Source organism: Myripristis murdjan, chromosome 6, assembly GCF_902150065.1.
Source record: "Myripristis murdjan chromosome 6, fMyrMur1.1, whole genome shotgun sequence".
NCBI classification, from domain to species: Eukaryota; Metazoa; Chordata; class Actinopteri; order Holocentriformes; family Holocentridae; genus Myripristis; species Myripristis murdjan.
In genome coordinates, this window is record NC_043985.1 from 26,196,453 (window position 1) to 26,222,766 (window position 26,314).

The window sequence follows — 26,314 nt, forward strand, 5'->3', positions numbered from 1 at the left end:
TGCAGGAGGCATTTCATACATACAACACATGAGAGCATCATATCCATCGTGTTTTGGGGTAAGGAGCTCTTCCCCCGCGTCCTGTTAACATCTCCTCCCCACCTCTGTGGTTTTGTCAGTGATGCTTTTGTTAGAACGTCTTTTGGTAATCATGAAGGAGCACATCAACACAATATCAGAGAGAGCTTGTACAAAAAAAAAGAAAAAAAAAAGCAGCCTATTAAAAGCACTTAAAACAGCAGGCTAATAAGAGGTTAAAATCTAGTGGATACACTCAAATATAGCCAGAGTTGCAGCACATCGCTATGCTATGTTACAATGACAGTGGCTTGGCCTCAAGTTCACCTGGCCTACAGTACTAAGGGACATTCGGGTGTGTCCAAATGAGTGGTATGTCGATAAATTAAGTTAAACTATTCTAAAAATAAGTGCTAAGGGGGTGATGGGTTGTTGTGCCTGGTGACGATTATATTGTAAAGCAGTGAAAAACTTAACTTGAGGTACATTCATCATACATCAGCCCTTCGGCATGATAAGTTCAAGTAAAAGCCTTTCTGATGAGTGAGCCAGACGTACGGTACCAAGGTGCGTCAGTCTCCTTCATACAAAGCTTTCAGTAAGCTGATTTCCTTCCAGTAAGCATGTCCCTCGGTAAAACCCTTTCACACATCTTCCGCTGTCCTTTTTTTTTTTTTTTTTTATCTTCATTTGGTCTTCTTGAGAGATTCATAGATTTTTTTTTTCAAGCAAACAAGGGGCTTGCTTTGTTCCTCCTTATCAAGAGAGCCAGCAGCAGCTAAACATTTAAAGACTGTAGAAATGCAGTATGTAAACACACAGATTTCTCCGTAACTTACATACAATCAAAGCAGAACAGATCAAAAAGTCCGGAAACAAATCAGCCAAGAGGTAAAACCGATTAAAAAAAGGAAGAAAAATAAATGTCACAAAGAAAAAAAAAAAATACGAATCATTTTGAATTGTAAAGTGCAAGTATAAAAAATATCTCTCTACATCTAATCTCAAGATGGGCTCTCGAGACGCGGTCAATGGTCTTTTATGGAAAAGTGCAAGTTGAAAACAGCACAGACGTTTAGAAAAAAAAAAGTGTAAGATTCAAAACAGTATCAGGAGCTGTCATGTGACTTGGTGGCGCCATCATGTGACTCAGCTCCTCCTTAAGAAAACAGCCACCTCATCCAAGGGCACAGGGTAGTCTTCTAGGAGCGTCCCCCCATCGAACACCTGAGCGTTTCGGCTGTCCTGCCACTGAAAGCCCCCGTCCGGAAGGTAAATCTCCCTCTGCACCGCCCCCCGCTCCACCACCGGTGCCACCAGGACCTGCAAACACGCAACAACATACACACGCAAAGTTCAGAAGTCAGCGAGATTGTACATTTGATTAACAAGACATCGAGTTACAGCCGAAGGCGATTGACATATCAAATGCCGAGCGCACAGGACGGTGACGGAGGGAACTCAATCCCCTCCAATCAGGAAGTCATTAAGTCACCTCATCCCCGATGAGGAACTGGTCATCGATGGTGAAGGTCATGGGGTCACTGGGACTGAGCCACCACAGCGGTCGATAGATGGGGTATCCCGTCGCCTGCCACTCCTCTGCGTACTTCTCGATCAGGGGGACCACAAATTCCTGGTGGCGAGCTATGTAGGCCCGTGTCAGGTTCAGCACCTGTGGAGCATCATGGGAAAGAGGGAAATAAATACATTTAAGAACAAATGGCACAAGAGGTTTAATGAATGTGTTTTATATGGAATCCCTTTGGGGTCACATGGCAGAAAACTGCATCCATGTGCAAATCTGTACTTTCAGTGTACACAGAAATTCCTAAATTACTAATCCGTACACTCAGTAAAGTGCCCTTGAATAATAAATCCATACCCTTGGACATGCAATCCACGCATTAGGAAAACCAAATACACATGCTGCCAGGCACATTTACATATATATATATATATATATAACAGATTCAATGATATACTGAATGCTAATATAGACTTTATTTGTGCTTTGTATGCTTGCTTCAGTGCATGTAAACTGTGCTTTTAATTCTCCAACTGAGATCTGAGGTTATGGACTTGTAAATCAAGAAGCTGCATTTTACAAATCTAAGGGTACTAATTAGTAATTAAAGGGAACATTTTGCAAATCCAAGGGGAACGATTAGTAATTTGAGGGTGTGCTTTATGAAGCCGTGCATACAGATTTGTGAACTGAGAGCACAGATTCGTACGTGGATTTATGTTTCCTACCGTACGACCCCGGGGGTGTTGTGTAGTTTTGAGACGAGGTGTGTTTGCCGTTCAGTTGTAGCAGACGTGGTAAAAGCAGCAGCGCAGATTAATTTCATTGACACAAACATCAGAAACCAGCGCTGCCAGCTCCACCAAATGGACTAAATGAATGAAGCAAATGGTAATATGTTCTTATTGTTGGATGGGGATTTATTATACTTTAAATATTTCAGTGTGCTACAGTCAAACGTTTTTTCCAGTCCTCGCTCTGTAGGAGCCTGGATTAGGTTTAACTGTGTGAGGCTTCATGATTCATTGGTATTTGCCTTTTACTGTTTTGACACAAACAATTCCCTAGAAACCCACGATATCTTAGAAGCATGAGTAAGAGCTTACTGGCCGGCCCTCGCGCTACAAAAGTTACCTCATGAGGTGGCCTCGTCTCTGACTGTGCAGCCTGCTTGTCTGCCGTTGTGTCTGACACGCGGTATTTTCATTCATGACCATCGATGCCTTTTATTGATTTTGCGCCGCACATTTTAAAGAAATCTAGAACAAGGAAGCGAGGCGGTCCAACAAAAAAAAGTCCTTTCCTAAACTAAATCATCTGCTGCAAGACTTTCATGACAAGAATAATATTGACAGTGCGATCTGCTAAAGACATCTGCGATGCCATCTCCACACTCGAGACGTACATACAGAACGAAAGAACAGTTCATTGTTGACTTAGTGGTTTAACACCATCCATTTCTTTCTCCTGTCTCCCTCTGGCCAAACTACTTCAGCATTCCTGGAAGGGTCACATCCTCTTCAGTGTCCCATGACAAAAACAAAACTTGACCGCATCTATAAAAAATGTATTTTTATGAGTAGGGATTGAGAACATTTGTAGGAATGAGCTTGAAATCACAACCCGAGTATGAATGGATCTCTCTCTAATTGAAAAGCCAGGCATGTGTGTGGTTTTGAGGTTTTATTGCTGTTTTGTTCCAGTGCGGTCAGTGCTGTGATCTGTCTATGATTGACTGAAGTATTGCACACTCTGGAAACGAAGGTGCTACGCTAAAACTACTGTACAGCGTCTGTAAAACACAGCCATTCATCATGGGAAATCCAGCAGAAAGCCTATTCTCTTCTAAAACGTCATCTCAGTCTCACTTCATCTGAGTTTCTAAGTTGAAGGCCGTGCAAGAGACCAAAATGGAAAACATTGCTGCTGTCAAACGCTAGCTGTCCAAAAGGCCTATTTTTAGCTTTGTCACGCAACACAAGTCACAACCAATATATTCTGTTGCCTCAGTCTTCTCCAACTGGAAAAAACAGTTGATCTCCCCCACCCTGTCACACTTGTCAATTACACATGGAAATCTTAATTGCCATAATAAAGTCTTTTTCCAAGACTTGTCCTCAAATTCATTATCATTCCTGCCGAAGTGGCTCTCGTCGTCGTAGCTGAGAGTGAGAGTGAGCCATAAATCTAGAGGAGGGATTGTAATTCAGACCAGATGGACTCTTAACCACAGGTGATGTCGGGAGGGGGCCAAGCAATCACTCCTATTGAGGGAAGAAGGGAAGGGCAATGGAGGGGAGGACAAAAAAAAAACAACAGTTTTCGCCCTCTCCAGAAACATCAAGTGCTTTGCTGCACAGGAACCCGAGCCTGGGTTCCTCATTGTGAAACATATTGATATCTGTGACCGGACTCTGTGAGACTGTAGGCCTTGTTTTCCTGCCTTACGTGGTGAACGGCACATTCCTGATGTCCGGCGGCGAGGGATGAGAGGGGGGGCGAGTGCAGCTCTCCTGCAGGGGCAGAGCGACGGCAGGGTGTTGACAGACCGAGGAACAGTGCCCCTCATGTCCACAAACACACCGCCTGCTTCACTGACACGGTGGGAACTTCTCGGCACTGCGGCTGCCGGGTCAATAAACCCTCCCTCTCCTCTACCTCTTGTCATACATACTTAAACTTAACCGCTGTGTGGTGAGAATGAGGGATAATCTCTCACTCCCTGCCTCTCTCACCAATCACTCGACTTAATCTCTCCGATGTAAATCTTGTTAGCAAGTGTTCACTGTTAAAGAAAGTAAAAGTGCCATAGTGCCACTATTTTAAATACATATATAGAGGACCACACAGCTATAATAACAACCACCTCAGTCTATGGAGGCAGTGTGGCATGATGATTAGAGAATTTCCCTCCAAGGATCCATAAAATATCGCATTATTACCATGGATACGGGAACTGTGATGTTAAAGGGATACTCAAAAGACTTGACGTCGATGTTAGTTGTTAGCCCAGTGCCATCAAAAGTGAAAAAATAAACTTTACAGCTTTTAGTTACACTATGCAGCTCTAATAAACATGTATTTGAAGTACATGTCAAGGAATTTAAAAAAAAAAAAAAAAAAAAAAAAAAAAAACAAGAGTCATTTTAGGAAAAGTTCATTTATGCCGGATCTACCTATAACTTCAGCGGTGCGGAAAGATAAATGTGTTCAGCTTTTACTGTTGGACCATCTAACTTCTCCTACAACAACTCTCATTTAAAAAAAAAAAAAAATTAAAAATCCAAGACATGTATTCAAATACATATGATAAACTGGGTAAGAAAGACAGCTTCAGAGTTCCTGTAAGATTCATTTATTCACTTTGACAGAGCCAGGCTAAAGACTCCCATAAAGTCTTTATGCTAAGCTAACACAAAATGCTACCCATAAGAACCAAACTACTGGACGTACAGAGGTGAAAATGATATCCGACATCGTGTTTCAGTCTGAGTAAGTTGGAAATTATTTTTTTGGCGTATTCCTTTAAAGCCGGGCTTTGACTAGGCAACCGTTGCCCCCATTTCAGCCCCGATCCACAGTCGGGCCAAGTCTGTGCCACTCAGACGATTTTGGGGCAGCCGGACCAGACGGTTGGCACAGGAAATCAGAGAGCATAAGAGGTTTACAGGCTCTAATCTGTTCTCTCCCAGTCTAATCTCACATGACTCTGAGCTGTTAAGATTATATCAAAACGTGTGATTTTTCAGCGGAATGGATATACCTGTAATCAAGGAGCATAACCCTCCTATTATGTTTGGGGGCAATTTGACCCCAGCCAATGTTTAACGTCTCTAAATAAATGATTAATATCTTTTTTTTTTTGCTTCATATTTAATGAGTTTTCCTAAAGTAATGGGTACTACCGGGTAAACATGAAATTGACATGATGATATGTTTTCAATGTCCTGTACACACTTTGTAACAAATCGGTTATAAATAACAAAAATCTGTACTTAGAAATAATATAAAGCCATTAATACACCAAAAATTAATATTTCTTTCCAGTTTTAGGTCAATCAGTGAGATTTTATGGTGATTTGCATATTTTTCCATAGGCGCGTAATAGGAATACTGGATGTATAAGTGGGGGTGGGAGGGGAGTTATGTTTTATTTAAAGGGTTATTTAGTGGAGGTTTAAACTGCTGTGGTCAAATTGACCCGAAACATAAAAGATGTTTGTAAATATGAACATAACAGGAGGGTTAAAGTCATCAAATAGACACATTTTGACAGATCTTGTCAACTGCCAATGAAAAATGAGCGGGATAAAAAAAAAATACAGGGAATAGGGAAAGAAAAAAGCAAAAAAGAGGGAGAAGAGAGCGATCTGCGGGTACACTGTGAGTGATCATCCAACTATCATAAAAAAATCAGACAGGTAGTGTAATCTGCCCAGTCCAGTATAGTCCAGTTACACCAGACAACTTCAGCGTAAGTGTTGAAGTGTGTTCGGTGTGTTAGCATGGCTGCATGAGGTACTGCATTTAAGCTTGAGGTGTGTGTGTGTGTGAGGCCGTGCTGTTAAGTTTGTATACCCGTTCCTCTCCGCAGACCCACGGCGGTGTGTGGAAGCTGATGACGGGGAGAAAGGCTACGATCTCCAGCCAACGGATGAACAACTCCTCATCTGCCACAAGGTCTCCAGACAGAGAGCCGCCTGTAAGGGGTAGAGAACCAGAGAGACAGGGAAAATTGTCGATTTAGGCCAATTCAGAGGAACAGACTGATGTAAGAAAATATAGAGTAGAGCAAAGTAGATATTAGAAGAAGAGAATGTGTAGCATCAAAGGTGATTTAGTGAATTCAAGAAGCTAAAACCCTTTTAAATGAGTGGAAAAGTAAAAAAAGCAAAATAGCTGCCAAGGAGGTGTTGATGAATTTTAGTTTTCCGTTCCGGGACAAAGTACAACTTGCAGCCCTCGTCTCACACCTGCCCGCTGATAACTGATGGACACTGATGGATGGGGCACACAGGCATAAAATCAGCAGCCCGCGGTGCATCACATTAGTCTGAGTGTGATTTGATAGGGCCATCCATTCTGTCTGAGATACCGACAGCTCTCTGTTTTCTCCACATCAAAGTGAATAGTTGTCTCGCAGACATCACCTGTCTGACTGGCTGTGGTCCGCCATCGCAGGAATTTGGAGTATTACAGGAATACTCTCAGTGTTGTGCCAAAGCTGGAGGATGTTTCTCCTCTCTGACCAGAAAACCAAAGCTGCTTTAGACATTTCTCTGGTCCCCAACTACAGTATATACGTGCTTGTAATGCAATATTCACTGAAGACAGGGTATGAATTTAATTAATAACAGGATAGGGGTGATTCGTGAATCCCTGTGTTCATATTTTTCACACTGACTGACCCAATCACAGTCGACATGTTCCTAGTAGTGTTGAAAAGGTGATCCATAGACTGTGGTAATTACCTACTGCATCAGGAATGAGGAAGTTGTATCCCAGCAGAGTGTGGTGCAGCAGGGAGGGAATGATGCCCTTCAGGCCCATCGGGCTCCAGTCGGACTGCAGGGGGGTCATCCTCACAAACAGGGGCTTGTGGCTCGACCTGGCGGGACGCAACGAAGAAGCACAGACAAATTATCCAGAGGCTGAATCAAGATAACTGTTCTGTTTTCAAAAACTAAAGCAGATGTCTCAAAAATCTTGCTGCCGTGTTGCCTTTTACCTGCAAGACATGTTTTAAAAAATTATTTATTTACCACGGCAAGATTTTTTTTGGCTCTGAATTGTTTGAAATGCCTGTTTCCAGAGCTTGCGAACAAGATAAGGTGCTTGCTGTCATGAGGCTGACCGTGTCCCCGCCGTCATGATGGTAGAGTCTCCTATCCTGGTGGCCAAGTCTGCAAGCAGGCTGATGTACTGGTCTCCTCCCAGAGTCTGCGGCGGACGCAGGGCCTGCTCCTCAAACAGATTCCCCTCACCCCCCTCCAGCAGGACATACTCCATCCCCAGATGGGCCTGCAGGGATCCCACTCGGTCCAGGAACCAGCTCACCGCTCCTGGGTTGGTGATGTTCAGCTTTACACAGAACCTCCCCCGCCACTGACTCAGCACAGGGATCTGTGGGAGAAAGAGGAGACAGGGAGGACAGACCAAGATGGAGGGGTTGTTAGTGATTTGATTATTGCTGGACTGTGATTTGAGAGAGTATTGCCATCTCATTTTGCATTACTGGCATCTTCTCAGCTGGTCATCCAGTGATTCTCAGCCGCAGGACATTGCCAGTACAGTACATCTCCAGATACACGTCCCAAATTGGGCCGTATTAACACTGTTCTGCTTTTATTCAAACAGCCATGGCTTTTTTATATTAAAGTGAATGTGAAGTGGTTGGAATGGATGGAAAGTGCCCACTTTGGAAAAACATGCGGTGCCTGGTTTCTTTTTAGGCAGAGCTGAGTGCTTTCTTTCTTAAGTCGAGAATAGTTCAACATTTTAGGAGACCGCACATGGCGTGGAATGCATTTTCTGTGAGCTGACCAATCACAACGGAGAAGAGGTGGGGGCTCATACTATGTACCAAGCTGACACTGGGGAGCAACAGCTAGTATGGAAATGAAAAAGTCGCACAAGACAAAGCTGGAAGGTGTTGATAGTGAATTAAAAATACGTTTCGGACGCTGGTTGTGTTATGGAGTGTCTGGTAGGAAACTTTTACATCAACGCCGTCCGCTGATAACAGAAGCCATCAGCCATTGGAATAATTGCCCACTGAATATAGCAAAATATCTTTCAAGTACCACTTAAGACTGTATCATTTAAATCTGTGAGTGGGAATGAACATATTTGCTGTATGAATGTAATAATGAATGAAGTGCTGTTATAATTTATTCTGAATAATTTTTGATGATGTTTATAATGTTGTCTACAACGTTTTACTGCTTTTACATTGCTACTGTTATGCGATTTTTTTTCTTTTCTTTCCTGTGTGGACCCCAGGAAGACTAGCTCGTCCTACTTTTGTGACAGCTAATGGGGATCCTTTTAACAATAAACAACAACAATAAACCAGCTGGTCGTTATGGGAACAAAGGACATATCACATAGCCGCCTTTAGGCAGTGTTTTTTCCACAAAAAATGTAACACAACCGAGTGTCCAGCACAATACAGGCTCATGAATGCCAAACACGGTGGCAGGGTGGGGAGGCTCTCACCAGGTGTCCCTGAGATGCTGAGGGGAGGCTGAGCCAGTAGGCCTCAGTGCCGTCCATAAGGGAGGTGTGGAACTGCGTGGTGTCCACGCCCAGGAAAGGGGACAGGGTGATGGAAATGTTAAGAAGCTTGACAAGTGGGAGGTCCCTGGTCTGTCTCTTGGACGTCCCTCTTTTCCTGTTGTTGAGGTAGTCATGGTCCTGCGGAGAGGGGGAGACAGTGTGACTCTGATCCTGTATAAAAAAAAAGCCTGTCCAGTAGGGGTGTAAAACTTTGGTTTAATTGAAATCCAGTTTGAATCATGATTTAGTGGTTGGCAAATTGATTCAAGAACATTTTTTTTTCTTTTTTGGATCAATTTAAGTGGATTCATATTCATAAACCACAGTTGAAGTCAATAATGCTGTACAAAATTTTAGATCTGAAATGTGAAACGACTTTTTCTAATCCTTAACGAAAAGCAAAAAGCACAATGTGCAATTCATAATATGCTGTTAGATCATCACAATGTTGGGTCTATTTTTTTTGGGTAACTTATTTTTTCTATTTAATCTATCTATTTACTTATTGATTGATTTATTTTTACAGATTGATGTAGCTGAATCTGCAGTTTTTGTAATTGCTGCATCAATGCAATCAGTGATTCATAACATAAATACTTGCATCAGTCGTCATTTAACAATTATTAAAAAAACAGATTTAAAAATACTGAACTAAGTTTATGTTAAACAGTATAATTTCAACATCATGTTCTACTGTGGAACAATCAAAATGCTCATGAACTAAACCCATTTACCGGCGTTAAATAACTGAGCATGCAGCCGTGACCATTATGACCTCTCTCTGTCAAAACCATTTAACATATATTTCAGTCCACTGGTATTAACATGCTCTGGACTAACAGAGATTTCAGATTACATAACTGTGGAACAAAACCTGAGCACAAATGTTGACACCAGGAGGTAACCCATGGTGAGAAAAAGGGGATCGGTGGACTAGTACGCATTACGTAATTTCTAAGAAACCTTTTTTCCAACAAGATACTTTCAATATTTTAACGTCTGAGTATAGACTTAGGCATTTGATTCTTTCCCTCTTTTTTAATTCATTTTTTTCTGCATGCGCTCATAAATAACTAACAGAAACTGACACAGATCAGGCAAGAGCACAGCTTATGGCCAGACCCTTCATATTTTATTTTTTTTTATTATTTTGGTTTGCCAATACACTGCATGAGGCAGTATCTCAGTAATGAGGTTAGAAACATTGCAAACCTATTTATAACCCAAGTTTCCCCTGTATGCCAGCTTGTTGTTGAAAACTAATATGGAAACTAGAAAAGAAAGTTCATAGCGTGGCTGATAATTTATGAATACTTGTAAAACTGCAGTGAGAGGGAAGCATAGTTTTTACAGAGGATCATTGTTGCCATTCACACTTCTCTGGTGCAGCACACTTCATGGACAACTTCAAGCTCCATAAGTTTCCATGCGGCACTGTACGCTTGGCTTATTCCTTACGGCTGTTAGAAAAGGGGACCGAATGAAGCTGAGCCAACAAAACTGGTGTTTAATATCTTTGATCTACCAGAAGACTTCACATTATGGGTAAAGGAAACTCTTGTTCATCAAACGGTATATGCTCCCCTCTTTCTCTTTCTGTCTTTTCACACCTTTTGAACTGACTGATGCATAAGTGGTGCATGTAAACTTAACTAAAACGTATGAAGAATAAAAGCATGCAAAATGCTCACTCCTCTCCTACCAGCGCAGATCACAGCATCAGGTGGATGTCAGAATCACCTGCACTAGTTTGCCTTGGCCCCAAAATCCCATCACACCCTATACTTCCTACCATCCAATCGCTGCCTCACTAATAGCGGCCATGAGATTTGTTAGGAAAGGAGTCTCTGCTTTTCTTCTCTCAGCCATGTTTGTTTTGCAGTGGTACATCACCCGGGTATTGACTTAGAGCCATTTAACAGGAAACGAGCGATATCAAATGGCTGGTCTTGTTTCCAGGGAGTTCCCAATAACATTCAAGGAAAAATAATTATGTAAGGTAGAAACAATCATACAGAGTAACAGGATAGCAAAGGAGAGAGGAAAGTCTCTTCCACACTTGTATCGTGACATTTTGACCGTAGTCGTTCGGCTTCGAGGTAGAATGACACCAGACAAGACCAGGAAAAGTTAGAATACTTGAAAACATCTCAGGTGACTTTAATATATTTTATTTTGCAATTGCTGTGTTCAGTTTTGAGGTCTTGTTGTACCTGGCAGAGTGAATTTAAAAAACACACAAAGCAGCCAAAGTTCAAAGTCTGACACTGATTCAAATACGTTTGCCTGTGACTACATGCTGAACACAGCCATGCAACACAGGTAAACGCTTGTGCTGCTGCGGCTTGTGCTCTGGGAAACTAATTTCTAACAGGATGGCAAAGCCCTAAGCCATCTTTTTTTCTATTGTGTGACATTTCGGTGAACCTGTGCTCCCTCCTTCGCAGCCCGCCCTCCTCCAGAGCTCTGGAGATCCACTTAGCAAACCCTTTCATCTCTGTGCCGGACCAGAGCTGAGCCCCTGACCAATGAACCCTCACCAGCCTCGCAGCCCAGATGGTCAAAGAAGCCAATTATGAGAAGTCTACAACTAAAAGATGCCAACGCGAAAAAATGGACAGAATGGCAGATAAAACAGACCACTTCTTACGAGACGGTGAAGTGCTGCAGGGAGCAGTGATGCAGATTGTGCAGTGATTGTCCATGTAGCTATGTTACAGAAGTGAAAGGTTTGCAGATTGTTATTGTTTTTTTGTTAAATATCATTTAGAGGCACAGCTGCTCTGGATGCAGAACGGTTTAGTTGAAACTTCAGTGCACAAAAATCCAAAGAACCACTCTTTTTCGTAGCATGAATAAGCCAACTGGAAAACGTCAATGGTAAAGAGGAGCGAAAAATATGAACGGCAAACAATTTTACTTTCATTCATTCATGTCTGTGACTTTTATGATCTTAGAGGGCCTTGCTACAGCTAAGCTAGACAGCCACAGGCGAAAATGGCTGGGTTGAACTCAGAGGGTCAGTTTGGTTAACTGGTTAACCTTGATAGTTTATGGCAGGATTGCATTTTTCCAGTTAGTGGGAAGATTGCTAGGTTTCATATTACTAGCCAACTCCTCGTCTTCATCTTGCCTTTTTTTTTTTTTTTTTTTTTTTACTGGACCTCAGTCGGTTATTTTTTCATTAAAAAAAAATTGGTTCTTTCTCCACATCCACTGACGTTAAACTCAACCTGTAGGATTATTTCGGCCTCCAGAGCAGCTCCGCCTCTGAGGAATATTCGTCCTAAAACTCTGAATTTGCAAAAAGCCTCAGGAGAGCTAAAGAGAGGGTGGTATGTACCATGTCAGAGAGGAGGGTGGTGGAATGTTCGTTGAGGCTGATGACTCCCTCCCCCAGCTGGTGTCTCTTCAGACGATTAGAGAAGGTCCTCAGCTCCCTCTCCACCTTCGGCCCTGAATCCACACTGGCCAGCAGCTTCCAGAACGGCAGCCTGGCACACACAGTTAAATCACATAGGACCTCCTGCTCGGGAACATCTGCATATATTTTAATTTTTTGACTCGCCACATGCCCAGACAGTGCTCAGCGGCCCCACTACAAGATCACCAGCATGAATTTATACCCTGATGTCCCTTTGAGCAAAGACAGGAGGCACTGAACAAACTCACCACAGTGTTTTCATGTTGGGCAGTTCCCTGGTGTGCTGGGAGAGCTGCTGCACTGCTTCCTGGTGAGCGGCTTTCACGTTGTGGGCCACGCACACGGTGTACTGCAGTGGGAGACGCTCCATACTGGGAAGTGACTGCAGGCAGAACTGCTGTCTGCTGTCCACTCCCAGTTGCAGGGGAATATCAGGGGATACCAGCACTGCAACACCTGCATTGGAAGAAATAGGACGTATAGAGCAGGCGGCAATTAATTCATGGCAGTCATGTGTCTCTTAAAGGTAGAAATCCCACTTCAAAGCATCAGATAAAACAGTGATAGACTTTTGTCTGTCCAGCATGGGCACATCACAAAAAAAAAAAAAAAAAAAAAAAAACACTGCACAATTCTATCTAAATACATAAGGTGCGTCTTAATGTGAGGAAAAAAGAAAAAGGGTCTAAGTCTGAGATAGTCCATTACAGATTCCATTGATGTGACATAGTGCAAGAGTGTTATTGAGACCAGGATAAGCGTGAGGGATGGAGTGTTGTGGGAGGCAGAGGCTGTGTCAGCTGGTATTGCTTCACTCAGATATGAGCAAAGCATCCCTAGAATGACTTACAGCAGTATGCGGCTGGATGAGCTTACCATGGGACCGCTGGTATCTGTGAGTAGGTACACAAACACCGATGAGAGATTGGTTTAGACGGCTTGATGAAAGTGCGCCTGGACACACACTGCGGGTGACGAAAATCCATTCTCATTCGCTTTATTTTCTTTTCGTCTCCATTACATTTGCTCCGGGAGCAAAAATAAAAAACAGTAACCTGACATATGCTTCTTACATTTCATTCTCTCACCGACAAAAACTGACAAAACCAGCGGAAGACGGAGCAGAGCAGAACTAAGAATAACAGCCGGTGTTCAATATCTCAAAGTGAACAGCCTCTATAACCAAAAACTTAAGTCAACCATCCAAAAACTCGGGTGCAGGGATTCCCTCATTCTCTCTCTGCAATGTCTTGTATTTATGTATTCACAGTCTTTCTGAAACCACGTGAAATGATGAGATTATGTGAAGCAGATAATTGTGTCCGCAGATGTAGCTGCCCTGCAAGGAATGCCTCCTGCCTCTCAGGTTACCCCCCTCACCCCCTACCCACACCACTTCTCACCCCTCCTGACTCCCACCTTATCCTACCCCTCCGGCCAAGATTCACTACCTTCCTCTCCGCTCCGCTCTCTTGGAGCTGCTCCAATCCATGTCGGGTCAGCGCTCAGCTTGTATCAAACCAGACAGTGGCCTTACCCTTGTTTCATATAATCTCCTCAAACTAGCCAAACAGGGATTTGGAGAAGGAGAGCTGATCAAAGATGTTTATCTTCAGTTTAGGTGCAAGTCCTCTAACCAAAGCAGTCAGACAGTCTGAGAGCCCTGGCTGAGAGCTTGGCTCGGTTCAACCGGCCTCTCTTATTTCAATGGGCTTACTGTTCTTATGCAGACAAGGACCAGGACCAGGCAAGGGCTCTGAGGATACTGATGTACCGGCTTATAATCAGATTAATAGTTTCAGAGATCAGTCTTCGAGTGCTGCATAAAACCTAGCGAAGAGCGTTCAACCAACAAGATAATTCCTATGCGCTCGCCACGGATAATGTCAAAGAGATACTGGTAACACCTCAGCCACCTCTCCTGCGGTGTTAGGTCACTGCTAAACAGTTTATTACAAATTCATAAGCAGCAGTGAAATGCGGCTTTTTTTTTTTTTTCTCGCGCAAAGATCCTGCTGGATTTGGGGATGTAAACGTCTAATGTGAATAAGGTCAAGGTACTGCAAAAACTGCATGTGTCAATGCTATGCATGCGCAGTGGACTAAAAACTGGGGCAGAGGAGAAAATGTTATAGCTTTATGGAAGGATGGAAGTGGAATGCAGGCAGTGGAAATAGAGGCGACCAGAGTACACCAGACACCGAGCAGCCTTGTAGAGTGATATGCAGATAAAGCAAGCTGCAAACAGAGTGTTATACCAAAGTGCACGGAGGGTGGAAAGTGGAGTTTAAGTTTGCAACCCCGATGTCTTCAGTTGCATTCGCTTTTTTGGGGGGGGATTTTGGCTTGCATCAGTGAACAGGGCCACCAGGTTTAAATGGCAAATGTTTGAATGAACAATAGGCATAATTGAATAAGCATGTATATTTAGTGTGGGATGGCCCCGGTGGGAGATGAGCTTCTAAGCTATATTCTGCACTAAACAGACCCACATCTATGACTGACCATTTTCCCTCGATGCATGTAACAGGCAGGAGCAGGAATCAATAACTGTTATTTAAAGAAAGTGAAGAGAGTTTTAGGCCTTGAGTTACAGGCAAGGTGGGGTACCCAGAAGTTAAAGGGGAAGTGAAGGGGGCTCCTATTTTTAGAACAATTCCTTAAACACTTCAAGCTTCCCCGGAATATTTTCCACTAGCTCTTAAAAGAAAAATTGAATACTTTGCTGACTGTATCCGCTCACCTTCAAAGCAGCAGACAGACACGCAGAGGTAAAAGTGAATGAAGTTTATCGGGCAGACGTGAATGATATGACACACACATGCCTCGATTTTACGGCTGTAGAGCTAACACACAAATCAAACAAGCTTGGACTGCCTCGACGCTTCGCACACACACACACACACACATACATGCACACCCTTTCTTTAATGGGATACTGCAGACATCCAAGAAAAACAAAGCAGGGCTTCTGGGACCATAAAGGCTCTGGACTTCCTCTCCCTCAGTCTGAGCTGAGGGTTTGGAAGTGGTGGCGGAGGTGACCCCATGCACCTCCAGAGGGGTCAGGAAGGTTTTAATGTGTCGTCTAGGCCGCGATGAATGGCTGAACTGGGGGAAAACGCTGCTGCTCGACTCCCTGCTGCTGTGCACCAGATGGGCTGCGCTCTTTTACCTGTCATATTTATACTGTTATTTATGACACCTGAACGCGCTTACAGACCTGACCGGGGTTATAAAAATATGCATTCAAAAGCTGAATGTGTGTGTGCGTGTGTACGTGCATGTGCATGTATTCAGGCACGCATTTCCTTAACAATGGAAACTTAGTTTCTGTGCCCAACCTCAAGAAATTGATGGCCACAAAAACTGGGATCATGCCATAGTAGTAAATTTCCAATCCCACTTATTGAAAAAATACTAAAATACTGAAGAACATTTCACTGCACTTTCGCTCTGTTCCTATCATCAATCAATTTTAACATTTCAAGCATTAGACACCCCTGACCTGTCATGATGTGCAACTTATCTTGTCATCATGACTGTGACGCAGTGTCCCTCTGATCATCATAAGATCAGGACATCATGCTCAAAGCAGCCGGGGTAACTAAGGCATGCTGAGGCTAAGCAGCCTTTGATGCAATACACTATCTGAAAGAGAAAATCTAAGCGCATCAAAAGACATGACAGCATCTGTCTGTTGTTCTTGGCCAGTTCCTACAAAAAAAAAAAAAAAAAAAAAAAAAAACAACTGAGCAAAGTGTCTTTTCTTTGGGCTCCTTACAGAAAGATGAAGTCGGTGAGAAGAACAAAAAACGGAGCAAAAAAACATGATGAAGTGAAAGATTGAAAAGGACAGTTAAACATGGAGACACACAAAACAGAGTGAGAGTTTGTGTGTGTGTGTGTGTGTGTGTGTGGGAGGGGGTCTGAATGTCTTGAGGAGTTGCTGTCAGGTCCAATGTGTCTTGTAGAATTAATTTCATTTGCTAATCTCTGTTGCTAACTTCATAAAAGCCAGAATGGAAAAAAAACCCCCATAGACTGGGAACAGATTTCAGCATACAGTGAGTAAATTATTTTTATTGGATCTGGACCGACGGCAAGAGAGCGGGGCCAAAAGAACACCTATCACCATATCACTTATTACAGCAGCCTGCTGTGAAAACAACTAAGGACGGGGGCTTTCCAAGACCTTATTTGTAGTGATGAGCTGGGGAAACTTTACCAAGAGCCAGGTTATCTGTCTTATTTAGACAAATCATTAGGACATAAGAAGTCTATGGGCTGTGCTTTTATCTGATGGGAAAAAAAGACTGGAAAAAAAGGTTAATAATATTTGATGGTGAAATAGCTGGCATTAAGAAACCTGTCGAGTGCCAGCATCTCAAATAGGATGATCCAGCTCCAAATATAGGTAGTTAAAAAAATCATATCTGTGCATAAAAATAATTAAAATGATAGAAATAAATTATGCATCTTTTTTTATTGTTTTGCTCAAAAGTCACAGCTGTTTTTTCATTTCCTCATTTGTATTATTATTATTATTATTGTTGTTGTTGTTGTTGTTTTATTTAGCCTTTGAATTAAAATATTAAGATGTTTTTAAGAACCTTTAAAAAGCAGCCAAAGATGCATGTGTTCAGATTAGCCATTGTTAAGTCTTTCTGTATGTTGTTTTATTTCATTTTTTATTTTAATCTTTGGATTTATTGGCTTTTATTTTGTTAAGCGCCGTGTCACCTTTGTCTCTGGCACTATGGCACTATGTAAACAACTTATTTACTTACTTTCTTACTTACACTATGTGTGTGTTTGGCCATCCTGTTCAGTCATGGCATATATTTACCCGTTATCTATTTCTTTGTTTCCGATTCTCCCATTTGGTATTTTCCTTTCCTGCTATTTCCTGTGTTATTGATCCAAAATTGTAATGACAGGGGGATATCCAATAAAACTAAGTGGGTGTGGCCATCGGCTCTGACATGCCATTGGTTAATCGTCAAAGCATCCGACTGCACAAGTCTGTGGCTGGATTTCCAATCAACCACCAGGCCCACTACAGGAAAAAGACAAACTTTCACCAAGACAAACATGCTTTGTACTATTCTGAAGGATTGAAAACACGGACATCTGCGCCGCCGGAGCCAAGATCTTCTTGCTGGACGAGTTTTCTAGAGAAACATTCAGGATGCATCATAGGGATGTTTTCGGTTAATCTGCATGCAGCCACCAGTCTTTACTCTGTAGACCTTCCTCTGCATCACCAGGCCAACTCAAGTCACCCAGAACCACCGCCTACACTTGATTGCTCTGGTCTGTTCACTAGATGCTGATTAAATGAAAGACCTTATTAACATAACGGAGACAAAAAAAAAAAAATTGGAAAACAGGAAAATAGATAGATGACTATATTCTGCATGTGTCAAAACTGAACAAAATAGCCTAACCCATCAAATAAACTGTGAATTACTTAAATGAGAAGGACATGAAGAAGAAAATCTCAAAGTAATTAATTACAGCCGTGCAAAACAATGATTAAAAGCACACAAACAAACAAAAAAAATATATGCAATGAGATTATATAAGTACTGGATTGTGCTTTTTGAGATGCTGACACACAGTGGATGCTATGGGCAAGGATGACACTATATTTGTAATGTGTACAATGTTAATGTTAAATTTTGGTGTCTTGTTTATGATTTCCATAGCAGCATTCTATTCTAATTTTCCATTCTATATAGCTTTTCCTGCTTTTCCTTTTAGTATGATTCCCCCTTGTGTATAATTCATATCAGGGAGATTTCAACATATACAGTACCTTTATGAGATCGTTTTAACTCTGTGGTGACTGGCAGTGTCTGACAGCCACTTACAGCTCAACCAGCACTAATTTACTTACTTACCGGTGGTTGCTACCTCTTGTAAAATGCATCTCCAGAGCTCAGGTGCTGTAAATGCAGGAATGAGGCTGGAATGGGCCTTTGGACAATTCCTGCCTGAGGGTCCCATCTTATGTTTTCAATGTGGTCTCAGTGATATCTAATCTGCTCTTCGTAGCCCGGTCCTGTCTGTATGGTTAAAGACAGGTGGGACTATGACAAGTACCTCCAGTTGGCCACACTCTCAAATGTCACTCCACCGCACTGCTGCAAGTCTTCTCCACTGTGTCTCTGCATTACTTTTCTGGGTCTTCTTGACTTCACAACCCCATCTTTTGCTGCGTCTCTGTCTTCTGTCACTGTTTAATACAAATAATTCTGTAGTCCCCTTCTCGCCTTTTGTCTCTCTGTAGCTGTGTGTTTGTTTCACTCTCTAACGACCCCCAGGAGTCCTCTTAGGTTGGCAATGTCAGTCGCAGCTACATATTCCTTACCACCATTATAATGGGCACTTTGAGCTAACTAGAGTCAGTAAAGACAGGGCCCCAAGTGCAGACGTGAAACAGAAATAACTACAGTCAATGGGTAACTTTCTGCACGGCTATGAAGCCTGATGCTTCACTTAAGTGTTGAATTCAGTGTAGATATTGATTTAGCCAACACCTTGCACATCTCATTCTCTGCTTTTGAAATAGTTTCAGTAAGTACAGGCGGTGGAGCTCTTCATGCCTGGGGTTAACTCTGGATATGGAGGGTCTCAGTTGCACACAGAGACACAGGCATGATTGCATTGTTGGACAGCAAATGAGGCAAAAACATTTAGCTGCATTAACCCGGGGCAGAGCCGGACAGGACAGGAAGGATCAGATGGATGCCTGCTGATGGATTCATCATCTGTCACTTGAAAAACCCTTTCTACTTCTGATTACACAGGGAGTAGCAGAGTGACCATTTGAAGCGAAATGCCTGAAAACACTTCACATTTTCTGGACACATTAGTCAAGTATACACCACGACACAGTGTTAGGTCTGTGTAGTTTAACTCCTGACCTTTACTTGCCTTAACTTAGAAAAAGGATGACTCAGACACGATGCCCGGTCCAAGCTCATCATAATGATTCATTGTAAATTATTTCTCCCGGTCCTAACGGGGAAAGCAGCCAAGTACATTTTGCAGTGTAGTGCCTTCAACTATGAATTATAAGCGCTTCTCTCTGAGGCCAAATGTGCACATTACATCAATCCAAGGGTCAACCAAAAACCATCCTTGAACTTTAAACAAGATATCATGTCAAATATACCTTTAATGCTCCAATAGGCAATAGGCATTGTTGTCATTGCTGGGCATCAGTTGGCTATGTTTGGGGTTATGTACAGTATGTGTCTGTGAGTGGTTACTTGGCAACATTCAAACAGTTGTTCTCATTGGGATCTCATCTCATCGAGATATTTTTTTCCCTTCTCTGCGAAGCTAAACGGAGAAACAAAGGGTTACAGGGTCCTGATAATTACTGCTGTCCTCTCACAAGGTGGAAAAGGGATTTAAGTCATGCGACTCCTCTAGTTAAGCCCGCCACCGTGTTACATAAGACCCCAGTGTCTGTGTGTGTATGTGTGTGTGTGCGCGCATTTGTTTCTGTCAGTATGCATGAGCGTGTGTGAAGCTGCTGGACACAGAACACTGCTAACAATCAGTGAAGTCATAATAGATGATTGTTTGTATCACATGATAATTATGGCCTTTAGCTGATGTCACGCCCTCTGCTCTGATCTAGACTTCTACAGCTGTCTGGGACACAGCTTAGCACTTTAACCTCTTAGCTACTCAGTTCACACACACGCATGTGCCCACTCACACGCATGCACACACACACACACACACACACACACACACACACACACACACACACACACACACACACACACACACACACACATATACACACACAAAAGACTCCCTAATTCGGACATAGACAAAGACACACCTTCAGATCACATCAAATTGTGAACATATAATTTCACAGTGTCACAGTGTTAGAAATAAAAAAAAGATATCATAATCATGTCCTAAATGTTTGAGCAGAACAAGACAGCTCAGTAAGAAAATGCACACACGCTGCCAGCTTGGTAGCCCAGACACATACACACCTGTACCCGCTCATACCCCCACACACACAAACACACACCCACCCACCCACCACATGTTCTTCATCAGTCACTTTACCCATTCACATCCGCCAGTGGTCCTTTAGCGTGGCATCCCTGCCTCCCCTCTTTGCCCCCAGGATAAAATCCAACACCCCTAAAATAACCTGGTGAGTTATTAGAGTCAGCACGGCCCTCATCCAACTTGCCCTTTTAATAGAAACAAAAGGCAATTACCCCGGTATCCCTAAGAGTTAATTTAAGATGCTAAAGGAGGTTTGCTTCCCTTTGTAGTCTAATCTCTCAATTAATAAACCGGGAGACCACAGACTGTGTTATGTTACACTCTATTTGAGGGCCAGCTGTCCCATCCAGTGGTGGTGTTTTGGACACGGTGGTTCTGAAGGTGGCGGGACGACTTTTCTCCTCTTGAGCACAAACAAACACTTGCATGTGGGGGATAAGTAAACACAACAACATCCGCAGGGCTTCCCTCGTGCCCTGGGATTCACGCCACACAGCCTATACCCACTGATATGGGCTCAGATTTCCCGAGCCGCATTGCACGCCCTGCAGCACTGGGAGCTGTGGAAAAATAGCTGACCCTGTGTCGGTTTAAAGATTTAAAAATGCCTTCCATGTTATAGTAGACCTACATGTTAGACTAAACTATGACTCAGTGTGTCGCCTTGTGTTATGGCGATAATCTCTACTGTCAGTGCTCTCAATTGATATATGTGACTAATCCAAACAACAACAACAACAAAAAAAACAAGTATAAGAAGAATCGTACTCTGGATTTCCCAAACGACTGCGTTGACCTCTTACCTGATGAGCCCAGGAAGTAGCGTTCAAGAGCGGAGCCAAAGCCAGAGGGATTGTCCTTCAGATCACTGACGATGAAGGGCTGCATGGTGGCGTTTTGATCGTTGATTGGCCAGCTCTGGCCCCGGACACTGGCGCCGCCGTACCATGACACATTGGTCATGGAGAAGCAGTCCTGATAGGATACACATGTGTATACATGTGCAAACACACAAACACACACACGCACACACACACACAGAGTCAGAAACACATTGCTAAGCAGTGAGACAGAACGAGACTGAAAGAAAGAGGAAAGAGAGAAAAGCGCTGCCAGAAAGAGTGAAGGCACTGTAAAAATAAATAAGTAAAATAAACATGGAGAAGGTTATGAAGTGAGTGCAGACAGAAGAAAAGATTTGCACCAGTAAGTTGGCAGTGGGCTGCATCAGACAGTGGAGGATGCAACTAAATATATCTTTCCTTTTTTCACTATCCCACCACCTATTCTACCTACCTACTTAACCACACACACACACACACACACACACACACACACAAACACTGACTATAACCCCCTTTGAAAACTGTGAGAACAAATCAATAGTCAAAGTTTACGTTTAATGGCAAATTCTAATTGAATAAAAATTGGCCTATTATGAAATCTGGTCTTGATGTATTTAACAGAGTTAATGTATTACCAACATTATCAAATTATGTACTTGATGTTTTTGAGTATGGATAAATACAAACTTTGATATTTTGCACCAGTGTAGTTCATACAGTGAAGGGTAAGGACTATAACATGGGACTGTCTGAGGAAGCCCCGCACACACGAGGGATTGATTTTCAAGGGGAGCTTTTCCTACCCAAAGCGTCTTTACGCATAGAGGGAAATTGCGCACAGTCTTGCCTGTGATAATTTAACTCGTGTCAGCAATCCGGGGGTCTGCGAAAGCGTTTTAAAGCAGGTGCCAAGTCACCTGAGAGGCACTGGGCAGGATTTTGGAAATTAGAAATAAATGCGACTTTGGGTTGGAAAGATTTTCTGTGACCAGGCGTGCCACATGACGGGGAGTTATGCCGAGGAATGTTCCAGTGAGGACAGATTAACCTTCCCAAACATCCGAATAGTTCAATGCCTTTGAAAATTAATCACGGGGAAAGTACAGTAAGTACTACTCGTGTAAAAAGCAGAGACGCGATGACGAAGCAGATTTAAGATGAAATATGTTCCGTACAGCCACGAGGGCTGAAAAGGGGAATGGGTTGTTTGGGGAAATCAAGCAGATCCAATTCGTGTCTATAAAATCATTTAACTCATAAACAGGAGTGTGTATGGTGATTAAATGGCCTATTAGTCCGATACTTTCAGACATTAAAGATCTCAAATAAACAAATCCAACAAAATTATGTAATTGCCAGGATTCCCATCAAAGACAGTCTAAATATTTGGTCTGCGCTTGAGGCAAATGTATTACGGAATGGAGCAAGAAATCATCAATATCTATCTTTACAAGTCATCAGTGTTTTTGTTAAAAAGTTCTAATATTTTGCAATGGAAAAATTCAATCCAATTCAAACCAATTTGTCTTCTCTAGAAAACAGGTGTCAGCACCTTGACACAAAACAGATTCAGCAATGAATTAGCATGAAAATGATACTCGATCCAAGAAATGTCTTGAAACAAATTGGCTCATTGGCAAACGAGTGAAATGATCTCACTGGCAGCTTTTTCGTTTGTTTAAAAAAATAAAAATTAAAAAAACAAGACTCAATTGTTGCTAAAACGATACGGGATAATTAAATTCGCAGCGTGCACCAATATCACACCTGCTCGATCACAAACAGCAACATGCCGCTGAACTGAACAAATGGCACGCGTATAGGCCTGAATGTTCCAAGCTTACGCACGTGCAAAAATTGGTAACGAGCCTAATTTTGCATTGCATTCACATTCCGTGGAAGTGGGGTATATTTATGGTACAAGACCCCGGCTCTTTTTAGTGCTGTGCGGCCGGGGGGGCTGCGTGTAGATGGAGAGAAAGCGTACCTTCAGCTCCACATGACAGTGCACCGGCGCCCAGGTCATACTGTAGCACTCCGTCTCCGTCTCCTCGTTCACCTCCAGCGAGATCTTCACCTCGGCCACCGAGTCCCACGTATAGCAGAACTCGGTCTTATTCAGCCAACACAGGTTCCTCACAAAAGGAACCTCCACGTCGGGGTTCCCCACATTCCCGACGTCTATCTCCACATAAGTCTTGTCCTCCGTCAGGGTCTGTATGACCAGCGAGTGGGTCCTTCTCTCCCAGATCAGTCCGCTAAAAGTCCCCCTGAGGATCCAGTTCTTGTTGGGCTGGTCCACCACTTGCCAGTATATGATCCCGATGGTCATTACAAAGAAGACGGCCACCCCGAGACAGGCTATAGCTCCTTTCCAGGTTTCGTTCATCTCCTTCAATCCCGTGTCCCATGTTACCTCTGGGATGGGGCTAGGGTTCCTATTTCGAGCGTGGGGCATGTTGTTTTTGAGATGAGCAAAGAATCAAACACAAAAAATGCTGCAGAAATCTCTGTGCGTTAAAAATCTATGATGGTTCATCATGTCATGGTGCTTTGTAGTGAGGTTATAGAGTGAAACAGCCTGCTCTGTATCTTAACTACACCGTTTACACCGCTGGTTTTTGCGCAATTGTGCCAGCAACGGAGACCTGTCATGTGAAGAAAACTGTCCAAAAATCCCAACGTGGAGATAAAAAAAGGGTATCAATGAATAATTGACTTACCACATGCTGCTGCTGCTTTAAAAGAGGTGGGTTTGTGAATTGCATTGGCTGCAGTGAGCTAGTGAGCAGCCCCAAGCCGGGTTTGGCAGCAATGCCTACGAATAGCTCCTAAGACGCTAACTTGCTTGCCCTGCACTTTCTGACGTAACACCGGGCTGTTTCTTCAGAGGAAAGGTAGAGAGAGGAGAGAGGGGGATCGGGAGGGTTTGGCAGAGTCCTGGAGCTGCCCGCCGGGGCGAGGAGGCCACGGACAGCGTGGAGGGAGTGACTCCATGCCCGCTAACGCTCCGTGCGCCCTCCGTGCGTAAAGACTGCGGAGACTTTGTCATCCGGTTGTTTGGTGAACGCTTATGAGCGTCATTTGGGGATGGCAAGGTAGGGACACTTGCCATGACTCAGTCTCAGTGCGTCGAAATTTGATCTTGCAGTTGATATAATTACAATGGAGAGCAAAGATCGAGGAAAACGCGTGACATCAATCTGGAGGCTGCAATTAAAAACGAGTGGAATATTCAGCTCCATTGTTCCTTTTAGGCTGTGTGCGTCGGGACAATATCATTTGATTGGCTATGGCAGATAATTTATCATACTGACATATATATTATCAGTCATCAGGCATTGCCCCACTCTGTCCCTAGAAATTAGGCTCATTAGATTTAACATTTTTTTTTTGGTTTCAGATGGTAATAATTACAGGTACTTTGTCGTATGGTGTAATATATTGATCTCACTACCGACTATTACTTGTTTGCATGAGACCATCCTCAAACAGTTCAATCCCAAAGCCCTGTGTCTGGAAGCATCCCCCCCTGCTGAAATGTCCTTGAGCAAGATTCAGCATTCCTCTCTGGCCCTAACCTCTGACAAGAAGAGAGTTTCAATCAAGTATCATATTTATATGATGCAAAAATAATTTAATTACTTATTGGGAACAGCAATTCATTGCATTATCTTTTACATTTCTTCTCCATTACATCCCAGAAGCATCCTCTCTTACCACCAAATCTCAGGGTGACTCAGTTCCCTGTCCTGTGAATGATCATGGGGAAGCAAACAGGGACGATGTCCAATGTTCTTGTCATCACTTTGCTTGATAAGATCATTGTGGTAATATTTCCACACAGAGGAAATAGCCTAAAATTTTCTGCCACATCTCATAATTGTATAGACAAGTTACAATAAAAATGAACTGGGGCATGGGGTGGAAAATTGCCTTTGAATCATACAACTTCAATCTAATAAGACAAAAGAAGCAATTAAAAAAAAAAAAATCACTGGTTTATGTAATAGCCTACCATATCAATTAGCATTAAACTGGTACTCGAATAAAGTAATAATTGCTTCATTAAGTTATAATAACTTACTTAAGCTGTCTTGTTTCTTGTTTCATGATACTGACATTGTTTGTAAAACTTCCTGAAACAAGTGAGACAGCACTGGAAACAAATGAAATTACCTCACAGAAATTTTTACTCATTTTAAGAGAGAAAAACGACTTCGAAGAAGAACACAGTGACTCATTAGAATGGACTCTTATTTCTCAGAGCAGCCATTAGTTTAGGGTGTTTAAAATATAAATCATTAAGGTCTATTTTCTGCATAAAATAGAAAACATCTGAGGATGTTGGAAGTGAGACACTAGTTTAAAGAAACACTTCCAACTGTGGAATATGGCCTTGATGTGCAGAGATGCATGGCTTTAACCAAAGGCAAAACCCACATAGCCTAAATTTTATGAACAAGAGTTTTTTTCTGGCATGTGTCATACATTTTGGGTGTACTGTAATGGTATTGGGCCCATAAATTTGTTCCAGCGATTTCTGGGAGTGGATATCCTCTTCCATTAAGTGCATTTGGTTTGGGAATATCACTGCCTGTAAGTGACAGTGCCAATTATGCATGTGTATAATGAGCATGGCTATAGTATATCAGTCTACAATGGATTATGGATAATTTTTGTATTCAATATCTGATCTTAAATGCACTGTACACAAAGGTGTGTGTAAACGCATTATGTGTAAAGGCTAATGTTCTCTGTGGCTCATGAGGTTTGGAGTAGAAACGCAGGAATGTTGTTTATGAGCGCTTCAAGGGTAGCAGGTGGCAGCATGATTGGTGGAAGGTGCCATTTGAACTACATGTCAACATCCATTGTGTCTGGAATCACAAAGTCACCATATAGCTGAACTGCTGTCACTCTGTGTGACACATCAGTGTGCACACCAAATCAATGTACATGCCCTTTTCAACAGCTGACATACTATACAGTGCATCTGAGGCTCCATAATCAAATGCCTGATGCTCAGCACTTTGCTTTCGCAGACAGTTGTTGGATTTTTTTTTTTTTTGTCAGAAATTTATACAATGTGAGCGACCTCAATTGCTCACAACTCATTCTCTCATTTTGATTCAGTGTCATAACTGTTTTTTACAACATAGTTCTCTC

General features: G+C 42.6%; 1 protein-coding gene across 1 annotated transcript; it reads right to left on the reverse strand.

The window, feature by feature from the left end:
- Positions 1-1,051: 1,051 nt before the first annotated feature.
- LOC115360954 (SITS-binding protein) lies at positions 1,052-23,603 on the reverse strand. The gene is made up of 10 exons (XM_030054166.1): positions 23,133-23,603; positions 21,104-21,275; positions 12,497-12,704; positions 12,168-12,318; positions 8,765-8,962; positions 7,401-7,669; positions 7,018-7,154; positions 6,125-6,246; positions 1,514-1,693; positions 1,052-1,341 (listed from the first exon to the last, which is right to left on the reverse strand). The coding sequence occupies exons 1-10, from the start codon at positions 23,601-23,603 to the stop codon at positions 1,168-1,170; spliced, it is 2,082 nt and encodes a 693-aa protein (XP_029910026.1). The 3' UTR covers positions 1,052-1,167.
- Positions 23,604-26,314: the final 2,711 nt, after the last annotated feature.

Excerpts from the sequence above, each read along its gene's own strand:
- LOC115360954 (XM_030054166.1), bottom strand. The coding sequence starts at position 23,603 with ATGCCCCACGCTCGAAATAGGAACCCTAGCCCCATCCCAGAGGTAACA. Across the intron at positions 21,276-23,132 it reads ACTGTCATGTGGAGCTGAAG|GACTGCTTCTCCATGACCAA; the intron begins GTACGCTTTCTC and ends GTATCCTATCAG. Across the intron at positions 12,319-12,496 it reads CCCAACATGAAAACACTGTG|GCTGCCGTTCTGGAAGCTGC; the intron begins GTGAGTTTGTTC and ends TGTGTGTGCCAG.